Source organism: Oryctolagus cuniculus, chromosome 18 (assembly GCF_964237555.1).
Source record: "Oryctolagus cuniculus chromosome 18, mOryCun1.1, whole genome shotgun sequence".
NCBI classification, from domain to species: domain Eukaryota; kingdom Metazoa; phylum Chordata; class Mammalia; order Lagomorpha; family Leporidae; genus Oryctolagus; species Oryctolagus cuniculus.
Window position 1 is genome coordinate 56,487,011 of NC_091449.1, and position 20,651 is coordinate 56,507,661.

At 59.5% G+C, this 20,651-nt stretch overlaps 1 protein-coding gene across 2 annotated transcripts in view; it reads left to right on the plus strand.

The window, feature by feature from the left end:
* Positions 1 to 20,651, plus strand: part of VAC14 (VAC14 component of PIKFYVE complex) — a 100,709-nt gene that overhangs the window by 31,969 nt on the left and 48,089 nt on the right. For both annotated transcript variants that reach the window (XM_017342353.3, XM_002711713.5), the window contains 2 exons: positions 4,548 to 4,692; positions 4,944 to 5,009. In XM_017342353.3, coding sequence (XP_017197842.3) covers positions 4,548 to 4,692; positions 4,944 to 5,009 — 211 coding nt within the window. The remainder of the gene's footprint in view (positions 1 to 4,547; positions 4,693 to 4,943; positions 5,010 to 20,651) is intronic.

Sequence of the window (20,651 nt, forward strand, 5' to 3'; positions counted from 1 at the left end):
CCCCCTGGGTCCCCTGTGCCAAGGAGAAAAGGGACTGCCTGACCCCTTGAATGTCTGCCTCTTCTCTCTTTGCTGCCGCCCTCCTCTCCCAGGGATGCTGGCAAAGCACCGCGTGGCTCCAGGCTTAGCTGCCAGGGAGAGCCCCCTGGAGAAACAGGGTGACAAAGTCTCTGTATGTGTGGGTGGAGATCATGGGGCAGGGGGGGTCGCCTGGTTGGAATTTGGGAAGTTGGAAGCTGAACTCCTTGGGGAAAGATGGAAAGAGGAGAAGCCAGGATGAAGGAAGCAGGCTCCAAGCCAGGGCCAGGGCTGGTGCCATGTGCTCGCGCCAGGCGCCAGGTGCAGGCCTTACCGCACAGGAGTGCTCCCAGCAGTGGACCAGCTGCCTGCTCGTGGCCTGGGGCAGTAGCTCAACTCCTCCCTGCCTCGGTTTCCTCATCTGCAAACTGGGTGTCATGATGTCACCACCCACAGAGGCGGCTGGGGTTTCACCGAGTGCAAGTGTGCGGTGAGCACAGAGCAGCGCTGGCGCACAGAAGGCTCCTTCCCTGGGGTAGCTGCCGTTACTACTAGGACACTGCTACTGTTCCCACCTCACAGAGGAGGAAACAGACCCAGGGAGGGTAGCTTCTTCCCCAAGGTCACGCTGCGAACTGGCAACCACGGGGAAGAGAGCCAGCTGACTCCAGGGCCCGGATGTCTCCGTCCATTTTCTGTTGCTAGCACGAAAGCTCTGGGAAGACCCAGGCAGTGCTGCCGACAAGGGCCTGGTGCTACCTCAGCTCAGGGCAGACCAGAAGGGCAAGCGAAAGAAACTCGGCGGTGCTTCCTCGCTATGGAGCAAGCCCGCTTCCGGTCACTCTTGCAGCCCTTCGGGAAGAGACCTGGGCACCTCTGGGAGGCCCCGCCTCTTGGCACTGCCCCCTCCACAGGAACAGTTGAGGCTGTTTGGGGGAGGGTCGGGCCACAACGCACTGCGTTTGCCTGGCGTTGGGCTCCCGGCCTCATTGGACATTGGGGTTCTCACACGGGTGCCAGCGCCTTGCCGAAGCAAGTGACTTTGAGTACAGTCCTGGTAGGGGGCCACCCTCCACAGGAGCAAGCACAGCAGTCAGGACATCCGTGCTCCCCAACTTTTAGCACCTGCTCACTGGAAACACCTAGAGCGGTCGTCTCGTCTGTTTTTTAGAAAAGCAACTTTGAATTCCGAAGCAGCCCTGTTTATGGGATCGCCTGCTAATTTGATGAGAGGTGTAATCCGAGTGCCGTAAGAAGGGGAGTGCCGGCGCCCGGGGAGAGCCGCTGCACTGGTTATTTAGCCGCTGTGTGGGGAGCATTGTTCGCGGAATCTGTTTTGGAACGCTGCAGCAGCGCCACGCACTGGGACACCGCAGTGGCGGTACGCGGAAGACATTGACCGTGAGGCGCACTCCGAGAGAACACTCCGGGAACGCTGGCTTTTGTAGACGCCTTGAAATAGCTCGGCAGCCCCCGGGAGTGATCGTCTAGACTTTCTGGAACCGGTGCAGAGAGGCATCCCCAACTGTGCATGGCCCTGTCTGCCTCCTGCGGGGGGAGGTAAGCCAGGGCGGAGGGGCCCAGGGCTCTGCCTCCCACCGAGCCTGCGCCAGGGCGCGTCCTCTCCCCACCTCTGAGGCCAGCCTCTCCGGTGCCCTGGGGCGCACCTGCTTCCCATGGTCTCCCTCTCGAAGCAGGCAGAAGAGAGGCACGGGAGAGCAGCTTGAGCCCAGAAGTGATTGTCCACACGTGGCCTGGCGGCCTTGGGCTGTCCCTTGCTGTGGTTCTGGCCCTGAGTTTGCACACCTGTGCATTTTGGGGTTGGGTTCCGGGGACTGGGAGGTCCCTTTCCATTATGAAGTCTTCGGCTGGGTAAGGCCAGCACCTGCCTCGCCAGCAGGCTCAGCTGCCCACATCGGAGAAGCTTGCTGAAGTCGGCATTCGCTGTGGGGAAAGCGGAGAAGGGGCAGGGCTTCCAGGCACACAGGGCTCCACCTCTTCTGAGGCCGTGACACAACGCCGCCTGACGCAGGTGCCACTACGGGCAGGCTAGCAGCGCCTCTGACCTTCGGTGTGTTGGAGCCTGGTTTGCCCAGGGTCCATGGCCTGACCTCACAGGGCCTGTCGGGATCCGCGCCGCGCCCCGCTCAGGTCAGCACCAGACCGTCCCAGCAGTCGTCTTGCTCCCGCTGGGACTGCGTGTGCCTTTCCAACAAGAGAACACGCGGAGCGCGCCAGAGAGCCGCCGTCCCTGCCAGGACACGATGGGGACGATGCCCCCGTGGCCTCCACTGTTAGGGATCAGTGACACGTGGAGGGAGGACATCCCAGAGTCCCCCGGCTCAGGTTCAGGCCGTTGGCTCCACCACTTCCTGGCTCTGGAACTTGGGCCAGGTCACTTAATGCCCATGCTTCAATCCCCTCCGGGGTGGAAGCGCCGTGACCGTGACCCGGGTGCTGAGGCAGTTAGGGCACAGCGTCTGCTGGCAGCAGCTCTGTGTTGTCACAACCCTTACCACCCCGGCTCACACACACACCGCGAGGGTCAGCTGAGGCTTCCCCCCAGCCAGCGTCGCCCTTAGTCCCCCAGGGGAGTAGATGCAAGCCCACCCTCCATGGGGCTGCGCACGCCAGACACCCTGGGCCCGTGTGGCACCCAGATGCCTGCGGCTTCTGCTGGATGGGGTCTCACCATGGACCCTGGGTCTCAGGGTTAGGAAAGAACTGGCCAGGGTGGAAGGCACCACCGAGGCCTGAGCTCCAGCCACGGGATTCTGCGGCTCTGAGCAAGGAGAAGAGCTGCGCGGGCCGCCCCAGGAGGGGCTCTGCGGGAGGCCGGCCAGGCCTGAGTGAGCAGCGCATGCTGGGCAGCAGCCCAGGCAGAGGGGTCGTCGCAGACGATGGGAAAGTGCTGAGGAGGCCTGGCATGGGCGCTGTGCTGGGGCTGCGGCAGCCACGCGGCCACTGAGCACCTGAGCCGCGGCTGGTCTGAACACCCAGCTGTGCCGTCAGCGTTTCGAAAACACGCACGGGGTTTCAGAGGCTTAGCAACCTTTATGTTGACTCTGTTGACCTTTATGTTGACTCTGTTGCCAAAATGCTAACACTTCAGATATATTGTGTTAATTAAAGTGTCATTAAAATTAATTTTACCTGTATCTTTTTCCTTTTTTAATTTAAAGCTGAAAGAAGTAAAATCACATCTGTGGCTCACGTTGTTTCTGTTGGGCAGCAGACTCGAGGGTGCTGGGTACACCCCGGCTGTCTGCGTGCGCGTTAGCTTCCTCGTCTGTCCCAGGCTACTGAGGAATGCAGATGTTTGGGTACCCTCGGAAGACAACAGGCGCTTCCAGCCTCATGGCTCCTGGGGAAATCTTGGTGCCCTCCCTGAGGCTGTGCACTCACATCCCCAGATCTTAGGGCCCTCGGAGGATGGCCGTGCCTGTGTTGCCCCGGAAGTGGACATCAGGGGCATCTTCAGACTGCATTAAATAGCGATTCCACTTCACGTTACAGAACTCAGAACGATGCCCTGTAGGGATTCACATCAATGAACTTGAGAGCGGCTGCAGGCGAATGAGGAACCCACAGCCGTCGAGTTCCTGATGCAGATGAATAATTGAGCAGCCTGCAAAGGCCACGGAAGATCGCTTTATTGAGGCAGGCAGCTGAGCGCCTGGCCCCACCCTCCGGAAACGCAGCCCTGGCCCACACTGTCCCGTACAGCAAGTGCAGTGTGATGGGCAGTGCGGGGGGAGCCGGGCCTCCCTGATGCCTCAGACCCCTGAGGCCCCTGAGTAACCAGGGTGACTCAGCCTCCCAGCGGCACCCAGGCTCCTCGGGCCACTTGCTGCGACGTCCTCCCGGCTGGAGACCAGCACGGCGTCAGTGCACGGGAGCCAGCGGATTCCCCGCGCTGGACGGCGGCAGCAGCTCTTTCTGAATGGACTTTGTGTCTCCTGGGCAGAGGCAGTTCCCAGGCGTCTCCACAAGGCCAGCTGTGGGGCCGAGTGCCTGCGCAGGCCACAAGGAATGTTCTGCGATTGCTCAGGGAAGGGGCTGCTGGGTGTCAGGGGTGTTTCCGGGGCCTTCCCTGCGCTGTCTGGACGTGGTGGTCTTGCTTGATCAGCAAAGGGCCTGAACCTAAGGCCCTGAGGCCTGGGGTGGGTGTGCAGAGCAGCTCAGTGACCTGGAAAAGATTTTTCTCCTCTGGTCAAGCCAGGCTGGAAAAAAGGGGACATGAGGAAGAGCCCCCAGATGACCCTCCCTGCTGATGTGGCTAGCACAGGTCCAGCCATGCTGTAGGTTCCAAACTCAGGAGGGGGAGGAAGGAAACAGAGAGAAGGAAGTAAGGCCTCCCTTGAGTCCCTGGGCTGGTAGAAGACGCGTCCCCAGATGGAGTGTGCACCAGGCCTGGGGCAGCAGGGAGAAGTAGGAATCTGAGCGCGTGGGCTTGGATAGAACCACGGCTGGATGGGAGAGGGCAGCAGGGGCCTTCACACAGCTCTGCCTCCTGGTCTTGTCCACAGTGCCGACAGGGCCCCAGTGACCCTTGACCTCGACGGGATCGTGCAGGTGCTGAACTGCCATCTCAGTGACACGGCCATCGGGATGATGACCAGGATTGCCGTCCTGAAGTGGCTGTACCACCTCTACATCAAAACGCCCCGCAAGGTGAGTCCCGAGCCCGTCCCCCTGAAAGCCCTTGTGTGCCAGGGGCCACCTCTGGCTCTGCTTTGGACTTCCAGGGCCTGGCCCACGCCCGGAAGGGTCTTGGAGAACCCCTGGTGAGCAGAGACATGACTGGTGCTGGGACGAGCCCTCGGTGGGAGGACAGGGGATCTGTGCGGCACCGTCTGTGCCAGACCCGGACCTGGAGTGAGAGAGCAGAGCTCACGGGGGCTCCTGGCTTCTCTGCTCCCCAGATGTTCCGGCACACGGACAGCCTCTTCCCCATCCTGCTGCAGACGTTGTCAGATGAATCCGATGAGGTAGGTCCCCGACGCCTCCTCTCATTACAGGACATCAACTGCCCGGCGTCCCCTGCAGTGACTCCTGGGGTCTCACAGCTCAGATGTGCTTATTTTATTGTAAATTAACACCCAGAAATTGCCCTGTTTCTCGTGCCTGTGCAGGTGCTAAAGGTGAAGCTGTAACTGAGCCCCTTGGCGTGGGAAGGGAGGCTGTCTCAGAGCGCTCCTGGCGCACACAGGGACAGGGCAGAGGAGGGGCACGGCCTTGGGGTCTGGCTCAGCGTCGCCACCTCTCAGCTCCCTCCCAGTGCTTCCTGGGGTGTGAGGATGAACCAAGTAAAATGCTGACAGCCCCACCAGGCACACGCTGCACACTCAGGGAGCCACGGGTGTCACTCATTGCCGCTGCAATTCTGTTTTGACCTCTGGTTTGAGAATGTATCCTCAGCTTTTCTTTGGTGGGGTCACCAGGAGCTGTCTGGAGGTGCAAAAAGGGGAAAGCCGAGCCCAGTCCCAGGCAGCATGAGTAACCCCGAGGGGAGCCTGTGCGGAAGCTGGCCTGCAGGCTACAGTGCTCGGGCTCCATTGTGTACCGGAGTCAGGGCAGGGGAGTTGTGCTCCAGCGCTGCCCCGCTCCCAGGCGAGGGGCAAGCTTTGCAGAAGGGCAAGGCCCCTCCCTCTGGCTCCTGCAGCTCTCGGCTGCCTGTCAGCTGCTCCTTCCCTCTCCTGGGCCGTGGACAGAGCTGTGTCTGCAAGCATCAGTGGATTTCTGAATTGACATCCCTGTGCAACATGGAAGTGAGGAAGGCCTGGGGTGGTGGGCACGGGAGGACGATGCTCACTGCTCCCTGTGGAGGGAGGCCCCTGCTTTTCCCAGGGCTGATTCAAGAATGGTGGGGGCCTCAGCTGTTCTGCAGCCAGGTTTGCTTGTCTGAGCCAAAGCTGAAGAGAGAAGCAGACAGGCAGGTATCTGCCTCTGGGTGCTCTGAGGTTCTCTGTATTTCCAGAAAAAAATCCCAAACAGATGGTCTGTGAGCGTGCTGTTGTCCCCTCAACCACGCATGCGTACACACACAGCCTCGCCTCTCTCCCTGCACCTCCCCCAACCCCTGCCCAGCCAAGGCCCAGGTGGATGTGGCCCAGTTCTGCCTGCGAGCTGGGATGACTCACTGCACCGTCAAGGACCTCATTTCAATACAAAAAGGGAGAGAACTCTGCTGATTGGCTCCCTCCCCAGGACTTCACTGGAAGCAGCTGAGTTTTCATTCCTTGAAATTGAGCTGTTTGATCGCGTCCAGCCTCAGCGGCTGACACTGGCTTTGTGTGCGTACGCACTTCCAGGCACGGAGGAGATGCAGTGCGTTACACAGCTGTGCTGGGGTCCCGCTGTGGAAGTGCCAGATGTTGTCAGGGCTTTAGGGCACGTCTGTGGGCCTCCGCTGGGGGAGAACTGAAGCTGCTCTTGGGGACCTTGGGGGAGGGGGGGCTGTAACAGGAGTGGAGACTTCCTCTCTTTCCTCACGAGGAGTGATTTGGGGAGTGTGCCAGTCATTGCTAAGTCCTGATTCTGCCGCATCTGGGTCCTCACCAGAATCACTGTCCGCAACGTCACCTGCCCAGTCTAGCAACACTGGGGATGGGCTGTGCACTTGGCAATGGGAGCACAGCCGTGAACATGGCCAAGACCTCTCATGGGGCTTCCTTGGGAGGGTGTCTGCAAAGTGTGAAATGGGGCAAGCTTTGCAGATGGACAAGGCCCCTCCCTCTGGCTCCTGTAGCTCTCTCGGCTGCCAGTCAGCTGCTCCTTCCCGCTCCTGGGCTCCGAGGCACTGTGGGCCGTGGACAGAGCTGTGCCCTGCTGGGTTTCTCAGGTGTTTCCAGACACAGGTGTGGTCTTAAGTTGGACTCCCCTGGCATGCAAGACCTGGGGCCACAGCCAGTCCATCCCAGGTGAGGCTGCTTCCTGTGGCGCCTCCTCCTTGGTTAGCGGAATTGAACCCAGCACTCCCCGCCAAGGGTCTTAGAGACCTAGGGCCCTCGAGGCACAGATTCCCTCGCATGAGTCTGTCTGTGTAAAGTTGCTGCTGAGCGGGGAACCGCGGGAGGGCCTCAGTGGCTGCAGGACCTGTCGAGTCCTCTTGGCAGTGCTGTTGTTTCCATTTTGCGTTTCCAGGCCCAGGGGCCTCGGGAGCCTAAGGCACTTGTACACACCAGGACAGGGTGACCCGCCCTCAGAGCCACATCAGCTTGACTCCATAGCTGCCCCGCTGCACCACTGCCGTGCCCGGCTGTTACCCCGGCTGCCCCGCCGCGCGCTCAGAACCAGCTGGGGGTGGGGAGCTTGAGTTTAGTTGGCATCTGCAGAAGGCTCTCTGGCCTGTTCTCCTCTCCCACAGGTCCTTGGGCAGAGTTGTCAGTTTGTGCTGGGTGATGGGTGTATTTTGAAGTAGCTCCCTCGTCGGCCCCCAGATCCTCTGTCCATTTTTCTTACTGCTTTACAGAAATTCGTTGTATATTGGTGACGTTCCATTTGTCATGTGTGTCAGGAATGTCTTCCTGTCCCACTATGATTGTGTAAACCACTCTGTGGTCTCACTGAGATACGCTGGCCCCAGAGACAGGGTGTACTTGGGCACTGATGATGCAAGAGCCGGGCACAGGGCGGGGCAGAGCCACAAGCGCCGTCCCCACTGCTGGTTTCCGCAGTCCCGCTGGGGTGTCTCGGGTGCCGTCGTCCCCAGTTCCACCCCGGCGACAGCTTGGCCCCCTCGCCCATGCCCTCCCGGCGCCCTGACTCGCCTCCGCCACTCTGTTAGGGTAAGTGGCTGCTCCCCCAGTCCCGCCTGCGCCTTGCTGACATTATCCGAAAATCCCTTCTGCCAGAAAAAACCTGCAGGTGTCAAGTGAATACTCTTGGCACTGGAGTAGAAATCCTCCCATTTAGCTGTGGATCCAATTACTTGTTTCTTAAGTGAAACTGTGACCCTGATTCCCACAGCGTGGGATGTGGGGCGCATGCTCAGCACTTCCTGCCGAGCCCTCCTGTGGAGGTGGGCTCGCTGCCCCTGCCCCGGCTGCCAGCTGCCCTGCCGACAAGACAGCCGTGCCCCCGGCTGTGAGCACCGACAGGACAAGGTCCCCTCCGCATTCCTGACCTTGGGGCTGGCTGAGAGCAACCCCCTGCTTGCAAGCATAGCTGCCCCCCACCTGCATGCAGAGTTCTCAGGGTGCTTTCAGGCTCAGGAGAGACCCGGGAAGGATGTCTGTGTGCTCCGAGGGAGCATGGACTCCCTGGTCAGGCAGCTGCTGGGCCTGAGCTGGGATCCTGGCTCTGACCCCTCCTCTCCAGGGACCTCAGGTGGGCCGTTTAACCTCGCTGGCCCCGTGAAATAGGCTGATGACTTACACACCTGCCTCAGAGACTTGTTGAAAGGGAAGGTATGACGCGCCGTCGGGTCCTGTCATCACGGGTTCAGAAGTTGACCTTTGACTGCGTTGGGTGCCGCCACCCGGGAGAGGGTTCATCCCCAAGGATGTCAGCCTGACGTCCCCCAGGACTGCTGCAGGGCCTTCTCTTAGGTGTTGGTCGTGCATTGTGCTCCTGGCTTTGAGTGGTTTATGATGGTGTGATTTGGACGGTGTGCCTTTCCCATGATAGTCTCTCGTAGGTCAGAGTGTGGCCAGGAAGCTAAGAGCAAGGGCTTTGGGCTCAGGAGTCCAGGAGTCCAGTCCTGGCTCTGCCAACCAGTGGCTGGTTTGCCTCGATAGTGACCTAGCCTCTCTGCACCTCAGTTTCTTTATCCATGAACAGGGAACAGTGACATTCACAGCACCTCCCCTCTCCCAGGATCAAGAAAGTCAAGTGCTCAGCACAGGACCTGCCCACGTGGACTCAGTAGACATGAGCCCCTCATGGTCTGGGAATCCCTTCTGTGACAGCGCCAGGGCGCTCCTTGTCTACCCTGAGCCCTCCCCACCTCAGCCTGGGCGGCCACAGCCACTCTCTTTCCACTCTGTTTTCCTACCTGTCTGTGAGGCCTCAGGACCGCTGGGTGTTTGAAGGAACTTGAATTCCATCTCCAGGACTACGTGGGCAGCAGGACCCAAGCCCCCTTCCTGCCGCTCACCCAGCACCCCTGCATCAGAGCAGCACGGAGCAGGGGGGAGGCTGCATTCGGCAGCAGCCTGGCTCGTTAAAGTCCCAGTGTCAGCGGGTTCACAGTTCCCCGCTTGCAAGCAGAAGGGCTCCAGCTGGCTGTCCTGGGTCCGAGGAGAGGGGAAGAAAAGGCACTGTCAGCTGCCACAGCCTCTCAGAAGCAAAACCTCTGCAACCCACGAGGCAGCCCTGCCCTGCCCTGCCCAGCCCAGCCAGTGCCTGGCCCAGCCAGCAGCATGGGCGGGGCCCAGAGGCAGCCTTCCTGGGGTCTTAGCCTCTGGAGAAGGGAGCCTCAGCAGGAGCCCACTTTTCCCGCCTTAGCTTAAATCCTCTAGAAGAAATTGCTGGAGGGGTTCGTGGCTCCTGTGATGGGCGTAGAAGACAGGGAGCTGCCTTCCTGGAAGACCTGGAGGGTGGGCTTCCAGGCATTATTTAGGGCAGTGGGGGGCTTTGTAGCATGGAGAACAGGGCGGCTGTCACACAGGGTGGCCCAGGCCTTGACTTGGGAGGAGTTCTGAGGACCAGGTTAGGGGCATCTGAAAGGGCTTTTTAAGTTCTGCTTCACAGACCCCTTGGGTGCTCTGGCTGCCTTCTTGTCCCTAACACACGGGTTGTCTCAGAAGTGCCCAGACCTAGGGACAGGAATCCCTTTCAACAAGTCTCTGAAGCAGGTGTGTAAGTCATCAGCCTATTTCACGGGGCCAGCGAGGTTAAACGGCCCACCTGAGGTCCCTGGCGAGGAGGGGTCAGAGCCAGGATCCCAGCTCAGGCCCAGCAGCTGCCTGACCAGGGAGTCCTGCACCAGCGTTTACTGAGACCTGGGGGAAGAGAATGTGGGTGTCTCGTGGGGCCCTCAGCTCTTCTCTTTGGTCAAGGCCCGGCCCAAGGGCCAGTCTCGTCTGGGATGCTAGGGGCCCCCAGCAGCAGGATGGGCACTGGATGCACGTGGGGGTGGCCGGCTTTGCTGGGGGTGGGGGCAGGGGTTGCATTCATGGCACAGATCCTGGGAGAAATGGAACAGAAGAACTGAAGAGCTGCTCACATCTCAGAGGAGAACACGCCCAGGCCAGCTGAGCCGCCAGGAAGGGGCAGCACAGGGCTCCCCTCAGGGACTGGAGGAGTAGCTCTGGGGCTGGGCTGTGACCACACTGTGCTGCCACTCCTGGCCGGCAGCCTGAGCCCTGGCTCCTCTCCCTGGGGGCAGGAGCAGCCCTGGTGCCCCACTGCACCCCTCCCTAGTCCCCTGTCCCACCCAACCCACAGAAGCACGCCCTTGGCTTTGCTTTCCCCAGGAGTTCCTGTCACTAGGCTCTGTGGGTTGACCCAGTGGGGTTGGGGGCTCATCTTTCTGCTTTAAAGCAATTTAGTGACAACAGAAACTGGTGTGGAACCTTCCCAGGGAGAAGCCACAGCCCCCGAAAGCTGTGAAGTCCCCAGGGCTGCTCTCTCCTGTCCCGTGTCTGCCGTCCTTGAGGATGGCCCTTTCCTGTGAGGGCAGCGTGGACAGCCAGAGATGGCCCTGACAGCCTCCCTGCAGGCTTCCTTGGGGACCGTGGGCAGTGCTGCGTGTTGGACCCCTGTGCCTGGGGGAGGAGAGGTGACCCTAGAGCTCGTGGTGTATGTGGGCACTGGCGTACCTCCATTCTCCCAGCATGACGTGGAGGAAGTTCAGGTGTGAGGAGGGTAACTCGCCCAAGTCCCACGCTGCAGCCCAAAGGGGTTGTTGGGTCTGTGAGATTCCAAAGTGTCTGTAGCCCCACATGGGTCTCACTGTGCCGCAGAGCAGGCGCCAGCCCAGGCAGGGGGTGCTGCTTCCTCCAGGCCAGCACCCGCCTTGTACCGATGGTGCTCTGACCGGGTCTCCCATCTGAGTGTCAGGGGCTCATGTACTTGGGCCATCACCTGCTGCCTTCCTAGGCGCGTTAGCAGGGACCTGGGTCAGCAGATCAGCCTCAAACCAGTGCTCATATGGGGCGCTGGCATCACAGGTGGCGGCTTAACCTGTTGCACCACGGTGCCAGCCCCCTCACATTTGATTCTGACCTCAGGCCCCCGTGGCTGCCTCTGGGGGCCCCAGCTCCCGGGCCAGAAGCCTTCTGCAACCTCCTGGTCAGAGAGCTAAGGCCGGGGACCAGCAGTGGGCGGGGCTGCCAGGGGCGGCTGAGGAATAGCACACAGCTCTGTGTGGGGCCAGGCGGGCGCCCTGCCTCTCCCCTCGGTTTCCTCTGCGATGCTGGATCCGAGCGGACGGCCGCAGGTCCCTCCCAGCGCTGCATCTGTGTGGTCCCGACTCCACTCCCTGGAATACTAATGCTGCCTGCTCAAAAGTGGACAGTCTCCATCAGAGTGGGACTTGTTTGCCCCTCTCATTTGCTTGCCTCACTTTTTATTTCACTCCAATTTTCATTCCATCCACTCTCCAGAGCAAACAAAAACAGCCTCTCCCCCCCGCCTCAGTTCCGCAGATTTCTTTAAAATCAGATCCTGCGGTGAGGTAAGATCTCAGCCCAGGGAACGAGGGGCAGTGCGCGGACAGCCAAGCGCCTGATTCCTCTGCCAGGACTCACTCGCATGGGGGGTGAGCCAGGCGGCCTGTACAGCACGGAGACCCTGCCCAGGGCCCGGGGTCCACAGCCCGGGACACTCGCTCTCCCTGCGCTGCCCCTGCGGCTTCCTCTGGGGACTTCTGAGAGAAAAGGGAAGGAGGGGAGCAGTGAGCAGAGAGGAGAGCCACCGGCCAGCAACCAGCGGGCCCTGGGTGCCAGTCGCGCCCCCAGGCCTGCCCTCTCTGGAACTGCCGGGCCCCAGCTCAAGCTGCCGCACCGCCTCGCGGTCCAGCAGAACTGGCAGCCGCTGCTGGGGCCCTGGGGAGGACTTTGTTCTGAAATGAGCCCAAGCAGCAGACCCTTGCCAGGAAGGAGAGGGGCTAGAAGGGCACCTGCCCAGCGGGCATCTGCTCGCCTCATTCTCCCAGATTTTCACGCTTTTGCCCTCAGTACCCCATGTCGGCCACCCTGGAGTAAAGGGGGTTCCCGTGGCAGCCGTGGGTGACCTTGGGCAGAAAGTGAGCTGCCCGGAGCCAGTGCTGCCAGCACACTGCTTTGTAAATCCACTGTCTGGGCCTTGCCCCAGACCGCCTCCATTGTATCCTCGGGTCGGGCTGGGCCGCCGACACCCTGGCGTGTTTCACAATATCCCAGGGGGTTTGAATGCAGCTGCACCAGCGTGGGGTCCTGTTTGGAGACTTGGGCCCTGCCTTTGGCCGCTGCAAGCCCAGGTGACCAAGCCGCAACCTCTCGTGTTCACCCCACACTCCTAGTATCGTTAGAAATTAAATTTCTTCCAAGCCATGTGTTGGTTTTCTTCCTCTGATGGTGGCTAAGGCCGAATGCCCTTGCTGGCAGGTCACAAGGCCCGCAGGCCAGAAGGGGAGTGTGGGTGAGCCCTGAGCTGCTAACAAGAGCCGTGTGTGCTACTCACTCTGTCCTGGGCCTGTGCTCGGGCACCTGTGTGGTCCTGGTTCATCTCCATGCCACCCTGGGGGGCCAGCTCTGTTGTTTGCCCTGCTTTACCACAGGGGAGGTTGAGACCCAGAGAGGCTAGTGACTTGTCAGGGGCTCAGCCCAGATGCCCCCTTGTTTGTCTCACACATACACACAACACACACATCCTCTCCTGCACATCAAGGCTGGGCCAGGTCCCTTGGTGTCTTTAACGTCCGTCTTCCACTCACCCTCTGCTGGCCCCTTAACTGTGAGCCCTGTGTGGGCGGAGTCTGGCCAGCCCTCAGCAGATGCTAGAAATATTGCAGGAGAAAGTGACCAAATGCAAGGTTGGCTGGGCGTGAACTGATCCCACCCACACCTGCCGGAGCCGACAGGAAGCTGGGCCTGCAGGGAAGAGCCTGCCTCAGGACCAGGGCTGTGTGTAGCGTGCAAGCAACCGGGATTGAGTGGAGCCCTGGAGTACATAAGAGCCCTCTCTCCTGGTTGCCATGGCCCTGGGCTCATCGCCTGGCAACAGCCGTCACCCGTGTAAGCGTGCCGCACCTTCAGTGCAGCAGGCCCGTCTCTGTCCCTGCCTGGTTCATGGGAGAATTTATAACCCTGAGAGAGCGTGTGACACAGCAAGGGCTGGAATCAGGAAGGAGAGCCTGGGGAGTGAGAGAAGCAGGCTCGGGGCGGGCCTCTAGGTCTTAGCCCACACTGGTCTTGCTCTTCTGCTGTGCCCCGGGAAGGATGGGAGCTCACAGAGTGCGCTCAGCTGCCAGGCCCCACGCTGCTCGTGCACTGCTGGCCCAGTGCGAGGTGCTGCACGGAAGATTGCAAGTCTCCCTGGGAAAGCAAAGCAGCCAAATCCCCGGAGGCCTGCATTCAGAGTCAGCACTGAGATCGGTCCTATTGGGGTTTCGGGTTATTTTTTGCTTTACCAGGATGTAAAAGGTGTTTCTTCAGAGTGCTTTCCTTTGCAGAGGGGAATAAACCAGATCTGAGCCTCCTCCTCTCCCAGCTGTAAACCCAGATGTCCTTCTTGGAGGCGGCGCTCTCTTCTCAGTTTGCAGAAGGCTGCTGGGAGCCTGTTGGCAGCCACAGCTTTTCCCAGGTCAGAGCCCACTTGCTGCCTTCCACAGCTCATGCCTACTGTATCCTGGTGGCAGCTGGTGCTGCTGTCTTGTCCACTGCTCTTGGCCTCTGGGACCCGCTGTGGCCTTCAGCATGGCTTCCTGAGCAAGTTCTCTAAGTTCCCAAGCCCCGGGCAGTGGGAGCATGTCTGTGTATGGTCAGAGACCCAGGAGGCCTGGCCTGCTGGGCTGCTCCCCCGTGGAGGACGGGCCACGCCTCTGTGGAGGGAAGCAGGGGTTTCTGTGAATGCCAGCCCCGGTGCTTCCACGCGTGAGGTCAGTTCCCCGCACAGCCGTGAGCGGCAGCCCACCCTGACCCAGACGGCAGGCCAGGCCCTGCGCCCACCTGCTCCAGGCTCTGGTCATCGCAGCAGATAAGCCTGGGCAGTGGCCTCCCCAGCCAGGCCTCAGCTCCCAGGGCCGTTAGCCTGAATTCACCTCTGCGCCAGTACCAAGGGTGTCCCTTAGGAACATCCCTCCTGCAGGACTTGGGGGGAGGGCTCTTTGGGGCTTTCCTGTCACCCTGAGCAGGGCTCCCCTGCATGAGCTGGAAGGCCACGCCAGTGTCCTCTAGGGCCTCAGCAGACCAGTGCCCTGTGCTGACTGTGGACACAGGATCCCCAAAGCTAAGTGGCCGAGTGACGCAGGAGGCCTCTCCACCCCTCCTGCCCAGCAGAAGCTGTTCAGGACCATCCATCTTCCCTCTCCTGCCCAGCACCGCAGGTCAGCGAGTGTTTAGTCGGTGTCTGCCGAGTGCCCGCCCCAGGACCCCACGTTCCGGATCCTTGGGCAGAGCTGAGCTCAAGCCTCCAACCGAGGTGGCCGAGGAGCCGCTGCAGCAGCTCGGGGAGAGTGGGAGTGGCGAAGGCAGCCCCCAGCCCCGAGTGCTTTTCCAGGGTTGGGCTGTGGGCGAGGTGAAGGCCAGAGAGCACCTGCACTGAGCAATCCCAGAGGGAGGGAAACGGCTGCCGGCCCAGACGCACTGGGACCACGGCCCACGGCGTCCCCTCGGACTGCGGCTCCTCTCCCACGCCACTGCGTGCCCTTTGTTTTGCCAAGTCACTTCCAAGAAGGGGGCCTGCTCACCCTTGCTGGCCATGCCCTGGAGGGCCAGGGAGCCCCCAGCCCGGGCCCGAGGCTTCCCTTGCAGTGCTTTACCCTACGCTCGCCACACCCATCTGCCTCCAGCCCTGACCCTGCGCTCAGCTGATGGCCAGCTTGGTCCACCCCAGAACCAGGGACCAGCCCATGGGCCCTCCCCACCCCCCGTCGTCGCCATGGTGACGGCAGGCACCTCTGCTCCTGCAGAATATTGCTTTCTTGTAACCTCCCTCCCTCCCTCCCTCGCTTCCCCCCTTCTCTCTCACACAAAAAGAAAGCACAAGTGTTTTATATTCATTTTGCAAAAAGCTGCGTAGTGCATACTAATTGGTGTGGCTTCCTCCTGCTTTCTCTGAGCTTTCCCCATCCTTGGAGCCAGAACGCCAGGCCAGCTGCCCACATGGGCGCAGCCAGCCTGCTCTCTGGAAGGGGAGCTGGACTTGTTCTTCTAGAGATTGAGGCAGGAGTATCCGGGCAGCGTGTCTGTAGCTCCAGGGCCTTTCCTCCTGGCCTCCAGCAGGTGCCCAGTAGGTGAGGCCACAGAGATCACCTCTTCCTTGTCTCTGAGCTCCCTGCTCATACACCAGCCGCCGTGGGGTCTCCAGGTGGGTGGACCACCAGGGCCTCTCCTCCACCCTGGCCTAGGTCTGTGCAGGATTGTCACCCCAAAGCCTTGAGATCTGAGTCAGGTTTGCTGGTGAGCTGGGAGAGAAATGTCAGAGCCACCTGGAAGCCCCCAGGGACTCCACACACACACACACACACATATATATATATACACACACACATACACACACACTCACACTCACACACTCCCCACTGCCTACCCTCGGCGCCTCCCTGTCCTCAGCTTGATTTAAAAGACAGGAAAGGGCACCGTGTGCACTCACACAGGCGTACATGCACACGTGGTATTGTCCCAGGCAGGGCTGTGGGCTCTCTGCCAGCCCCAGGGACCTAAGACAAATCCTTTGCTATGAAGGCACGAGAGGAATGGCCGGGATTACCGAGGGTCCCTGTAGACAACATTTCCGGCCTTAACTGTGCAATTGAAGTGCGATTTGCATTCATTTGCCATTTAGTGTTAAACTTTCTACAGGAAGAGGATCCCACATGCAAACTACGCAGCCTTGCTGGCTGGGCTTGCACATGGGCCGGAGGTGGTGGCACAGACAGGGGCCACGCACATTCTCTTCAGTGGGGAGAGTCGAGTCAGAAGCCCTGCCTGTGGGCCCCACCGTCCCTGCCCAGTCACTCAGCCAGGGCCACTGAGCAGTTCAGCTGTGGTACCCAAAACCTTGACATGGAAGTGGGGAACCAGCCTCTCTCTGCTTGTTTTTGAAGCGTTGCTCACAAAGCACAGTTGTCCCTGGGTTCCAGGCCCCAAAAGGATACCCAGATGCTCAAGTCGCTTGTATCGGAATGTGTAACATTCGTGTATAATCCGTGCACATCCTCCTGCATCTTTTAAATCCTCTCTAGACTATGCCTTGTACCTGATGTATAAATACTCTGTAAATAGTTGCTTTACTACATTGTCTAGGGAATAATAACACAGAAAAAGTCTGCATGTTGAGTACAGATGCAGTTCTTTCGTGGTACTTTTGATCCACAGTTGGCTGAGTCCAGGAATACAGAACCTGCCAACGCAGTGGGCCGGCTGCATCTCCTGGAATCATCAGGATGGCAGTAAAATCTCCATTGGAACCTGTGGGGAAACTGAGGTTCCCCGTCACTTGAAAGCAAAGCTCAGACGTGTCCGGCTGTTTCACAGCCTCTTGATGGTCCCCTGCCAGTCCACCACCTTGGCCTAATTCCGTCCATGCCTCCGCCTCCACCCTGTGCCTGCTCCAGGGTTGGACACAGGCTTAATTTCCTGGAATGTGCCATGTTGCTCACTGCATCCATGAATGGCTTAAGCTAGTTAAGAGGATGCTTTGAATGCCTCGAGTATTTCCCAAGCCCCCCAGCTCCCCCCAGGAGTGCTCCCAGCAGTCCCCCACACTGCTGGCTCCCGTGGCACATGTGCTGTGTCATCAAGGACTGTCTGTCCCTGCCTTCCCGAGAGTCTGACCTCATCAAAGGCAGGACCTGCCCTCTGTGGCCTTGCATATCCTGTAGCCAGCCCAGGATCAGCCCACGGCAGCTGCTTGGTAGATGCTGGGGAGAGGAGAGTCGTGTGGGTGAAGTTAACTGGTCCAGGCCCTGGTGGCTGAGTGGCAGAGGTGGGGTTGGAAGTCAGGGACTGCCTGGCCACAAAGCCCAGTGCAGTAGTAGTAACAGGCTCAAGTTTGGGAATCAGAGCTGAGTTCAAAGTGGACTCACTGTGGCCTTGAGCAGGTGAATCCTTGTGAGTAGAGTGTAAGGCGAGACCAGTAACAGTACATGAATTCTACGGGGAGAAAATACAGCTTCCTCCTCTGACCTCCCTGTCCCTGCGAGCTGGCACTGGGGCCTCCCTGGGTGGAGATGAACTTGCATAGGACAGGCCTCTGGGGGTGGTTTGCGGGGAGGATCTTCCCAGGCATCTTTTCCAACAGGAAAATAAGCACCGGCTGGCCCCTGGCGTGGGTCATTGTGTCCACCGTGGTGTCAGGCATCTTGCCCAGTGCCGGCCTGGCCCCACCCTGCTGGCTCGCCCTTTGCTCACTTGCTGCATTTGATCGCCGGGGTTTGCTGCCCGGAGACCGAGTGCCTCGCCCCCTGCACACAGACCTGAGAAAAGTGGGCAGCACGGATGGCGCAGCAGGGCCGGCCAATGTAGAGTGCTCTGAAGACACCCGGCTGCCTCCCCGCACCCTCTGCGCTCTCCTGGGAGTCTGACTGAGGTGTGAGATCAAGACCCCTGACCTCACACTGTGGGCAGAGCAAGAGCCCATTGCTCTGCAAACACCAGACTGGGAGTGTCAGTGTGCCAGTTTGAGGTTTAGGCTTGATCTTCTGTTTGTTTGTTTATGAAATTCAAGTTGTTAGTGTTCTCACAACTATCACTATCTGATTCGGAAAGAATCACGAGAAACCCTGAACCAGGAGCAGTCACCCCGGGAGGGCCCCTCGCCCCCCAGCCCCTAACCGCCACGAATGGATTTGCCTGTTCTGGACATTTCCTAAAATACGTGGCCTTTCGTGACTGTCTTTCACTTGGCACGTGTGCTAGGGTTGCCCACATTGTGGTCTGTATCAGGACTTCGTTCCTTTTATTCCACGCTAAGCCACACTCTGTTGATCAGCTGGTCGGTTGATGGGCCTTTGGGCGGTTTCCACATCCTGGCTTTTTTAGGAGTAAGACTGCCGGGAACCACCCTGTGGGAGCCTGTTGCCACGTGGACATTCGTGTGCAGCTCCCTGGGGAACCATCTAGGAGTGGGAGTATACCGCGGGAACTCTGGTTAACTTCGGGAGGAGCGGTAGACTGGGCTCTTGCCTCACTGTTTACTCTGGTCGTTCCCCCGCCCGCTTTCCTGGCCTCGTCTCCCCTCCCTGACCTTTGGCAGGGAGCTTGCGTGGAAGACAGAGCATCAGGCAGCCCAGGCTGCGTGCGGCCCGCCGAGGCAGGTGCTTGGGCTGCTCATCTTGCTGACGAGTGATCGCTGCTGTGCCGTCTGCTCTCCCCACCCCACCCTCCTTCTGTTTCTCTCCATTGCTGCAACAAAGAGCCTTCCACGGGCTCCTCCCTCGATGGGTGCAGACGACTGGGTCCTCCTGCGTCAGGACCTAGATGCACTCAGGGGCCCCAGCTCTCACCTAGCACAGGGTCAGCCTTGTTCTTGCCATCCACAAAGCAGCCCACGCAGCATCACCCGCCATGGATCCAGCGAATGAAAACGTTCCTAGAGCAGCCACAATCACTACACCTACGCATGGAAGGGCCGACGAGTGCCGGGCTCCTTGCGAGGGCTGTACGTGCTACTGACCAACTCGCCACTCTGCCTGCCAGAGACGGTGGTAGAGAGGTGGTTCCGACTCACTCCTGCAGCCCCAGCACAAAGTCAGGGTTCACCCGTGTGAGAGCCGTGGCCAGCCTGGGGGAGGCTAGGCTGCAGCTGATGAGGAACTACTGCCAAACGTGAGACACTGCTTGGAGAGGACCGAGGGGCCAGGATGCGCTTGCACGTGAAAGGGCTCATGGGTGTACCAGGTGTACCAGGGCTGGAGAGGTCCCAGCTGGGTGAGACACTGGCATGCTCTCTGCACCAGCAGGGACCACTTCAAGCTTCTAGGAGGTGTGGGCCTGATATCTTTTATTGCGATAACATTTTAAAGTGGGCAGTTCTTGGGCTGGGTGTTTGGTGCAGCAGGTCAGATGTCTTGCATCTTAACATCTACATCCCATTGAAGTGCCTAGATTCCGGTCCCAGTGCCTCAGCTTCCAATCCGCCTGCCTGCTAATGTGCACCCTGGGAGGCAGCAGGTGATGGGTCAAGTACTTGGGTCCCTGCCACACACGCGGGAGACCTGGATTGAGTTCTGGGCTCCTGCTTTCAGCCTGGTACAGTCCCCGCTATCATGGGCATTTGGGGGGTGAACCAGCAGATGGAACATACCTTTCCTCCCCACCCCCCTTCAGTTAAATAAAAATAAATAAATAAAAATTGTTTAAAAACAAGAAGAGCCCTAATGTATAAAAGACACTACAGGATCTCTTCCTGTAAGTGGTCTTAGGTGATGGTTCACTACTCACTTGACCCAGAAAACCCCACAGAATCACAAATCAGGGGTTCACATCTTCATGTTCACTTTAAGAACACCTGAGAAACGGCCCAGGCCATCGAGGGTGTGCGTGTCTGAACAGCCACCACAGCGCTGAAAGATGTCACATTAAAGAAGCAACGTGGGGGCCAGTGCTGTGGCACAGCGGGTTAAAGGCCCGGCCTGCAGTGCCAGCATCCCATATGGGCGCCAATTCAAGTCCCAGCTGCTCCACTTTTTTTTTTTTTTTTTTTTTTTTTTTTGACAGGCAGAGTGGACAGTGAGAGAGAGAGACAGAGAGAAAGGTCTTCCTTTGCCGTTGGTTCACCCTCCAATGGCCGCCGCAGCCGGCGCGCTGCGGCCAGCGCACCGCGCTGATCTGATGGCAGGAGCCAGGTACTTCTCCTGGTCTCCCATGGGGTTCAGGGCCCAAGCACTCGGGCCATCCTCCACTGCATTCCTTAGCCACAGCAGACAGCTGGCCTGGAAAAGGGGCAACCGGGACAGAATCCGGCGCCCCGACCGGGACTAGAACCCGGTGTCCCGGCGCCGCAAGGTGGAGGATTAGCCTAGTGAGCCGCGGCGCCGGCCTGCTCCACTTCTGATCCAGCTCTCTGCTAAGGCCTGGGAAAGCAGCAAAGGATGGCCCAAGTCCTTGGGCCCCTGCACCTATGTGAGAGACCCGGAAGAAGCTCCTGGCTCCTGGCTTCAGATCAGCTCAGCTCTGGCCATTGTGGTCATTTGGGGAGTGAACCAGCAGATGGAAGACCTGTCTCTCTGGCTCCTCCTCTTTCTGTATCTCTATCTTTCAAATAAATAAAAATAAATCTTAAAAAAAAAAAAAAAAGCAGCAACAATGTGGAGGCTGGTGCTATGGCACAGCAGGTTAAAGCCCTGACCTGCAGTGTCAGCATCCCATATAGGCGCCGGTTTGAGTCCCAGCTGCTCCACTTCCGATCCAGCTGTCTGCCATGGCCTGGGAAACAGCAGAAGATGGCCCAAGTGGTTGGACCCCTACACCCACAGTGGAGACCCAGAATAAGCTCCTAGCTCCTGGCTTCAACCTGGCCCAGTCCCTGCCATTGCCGCCACT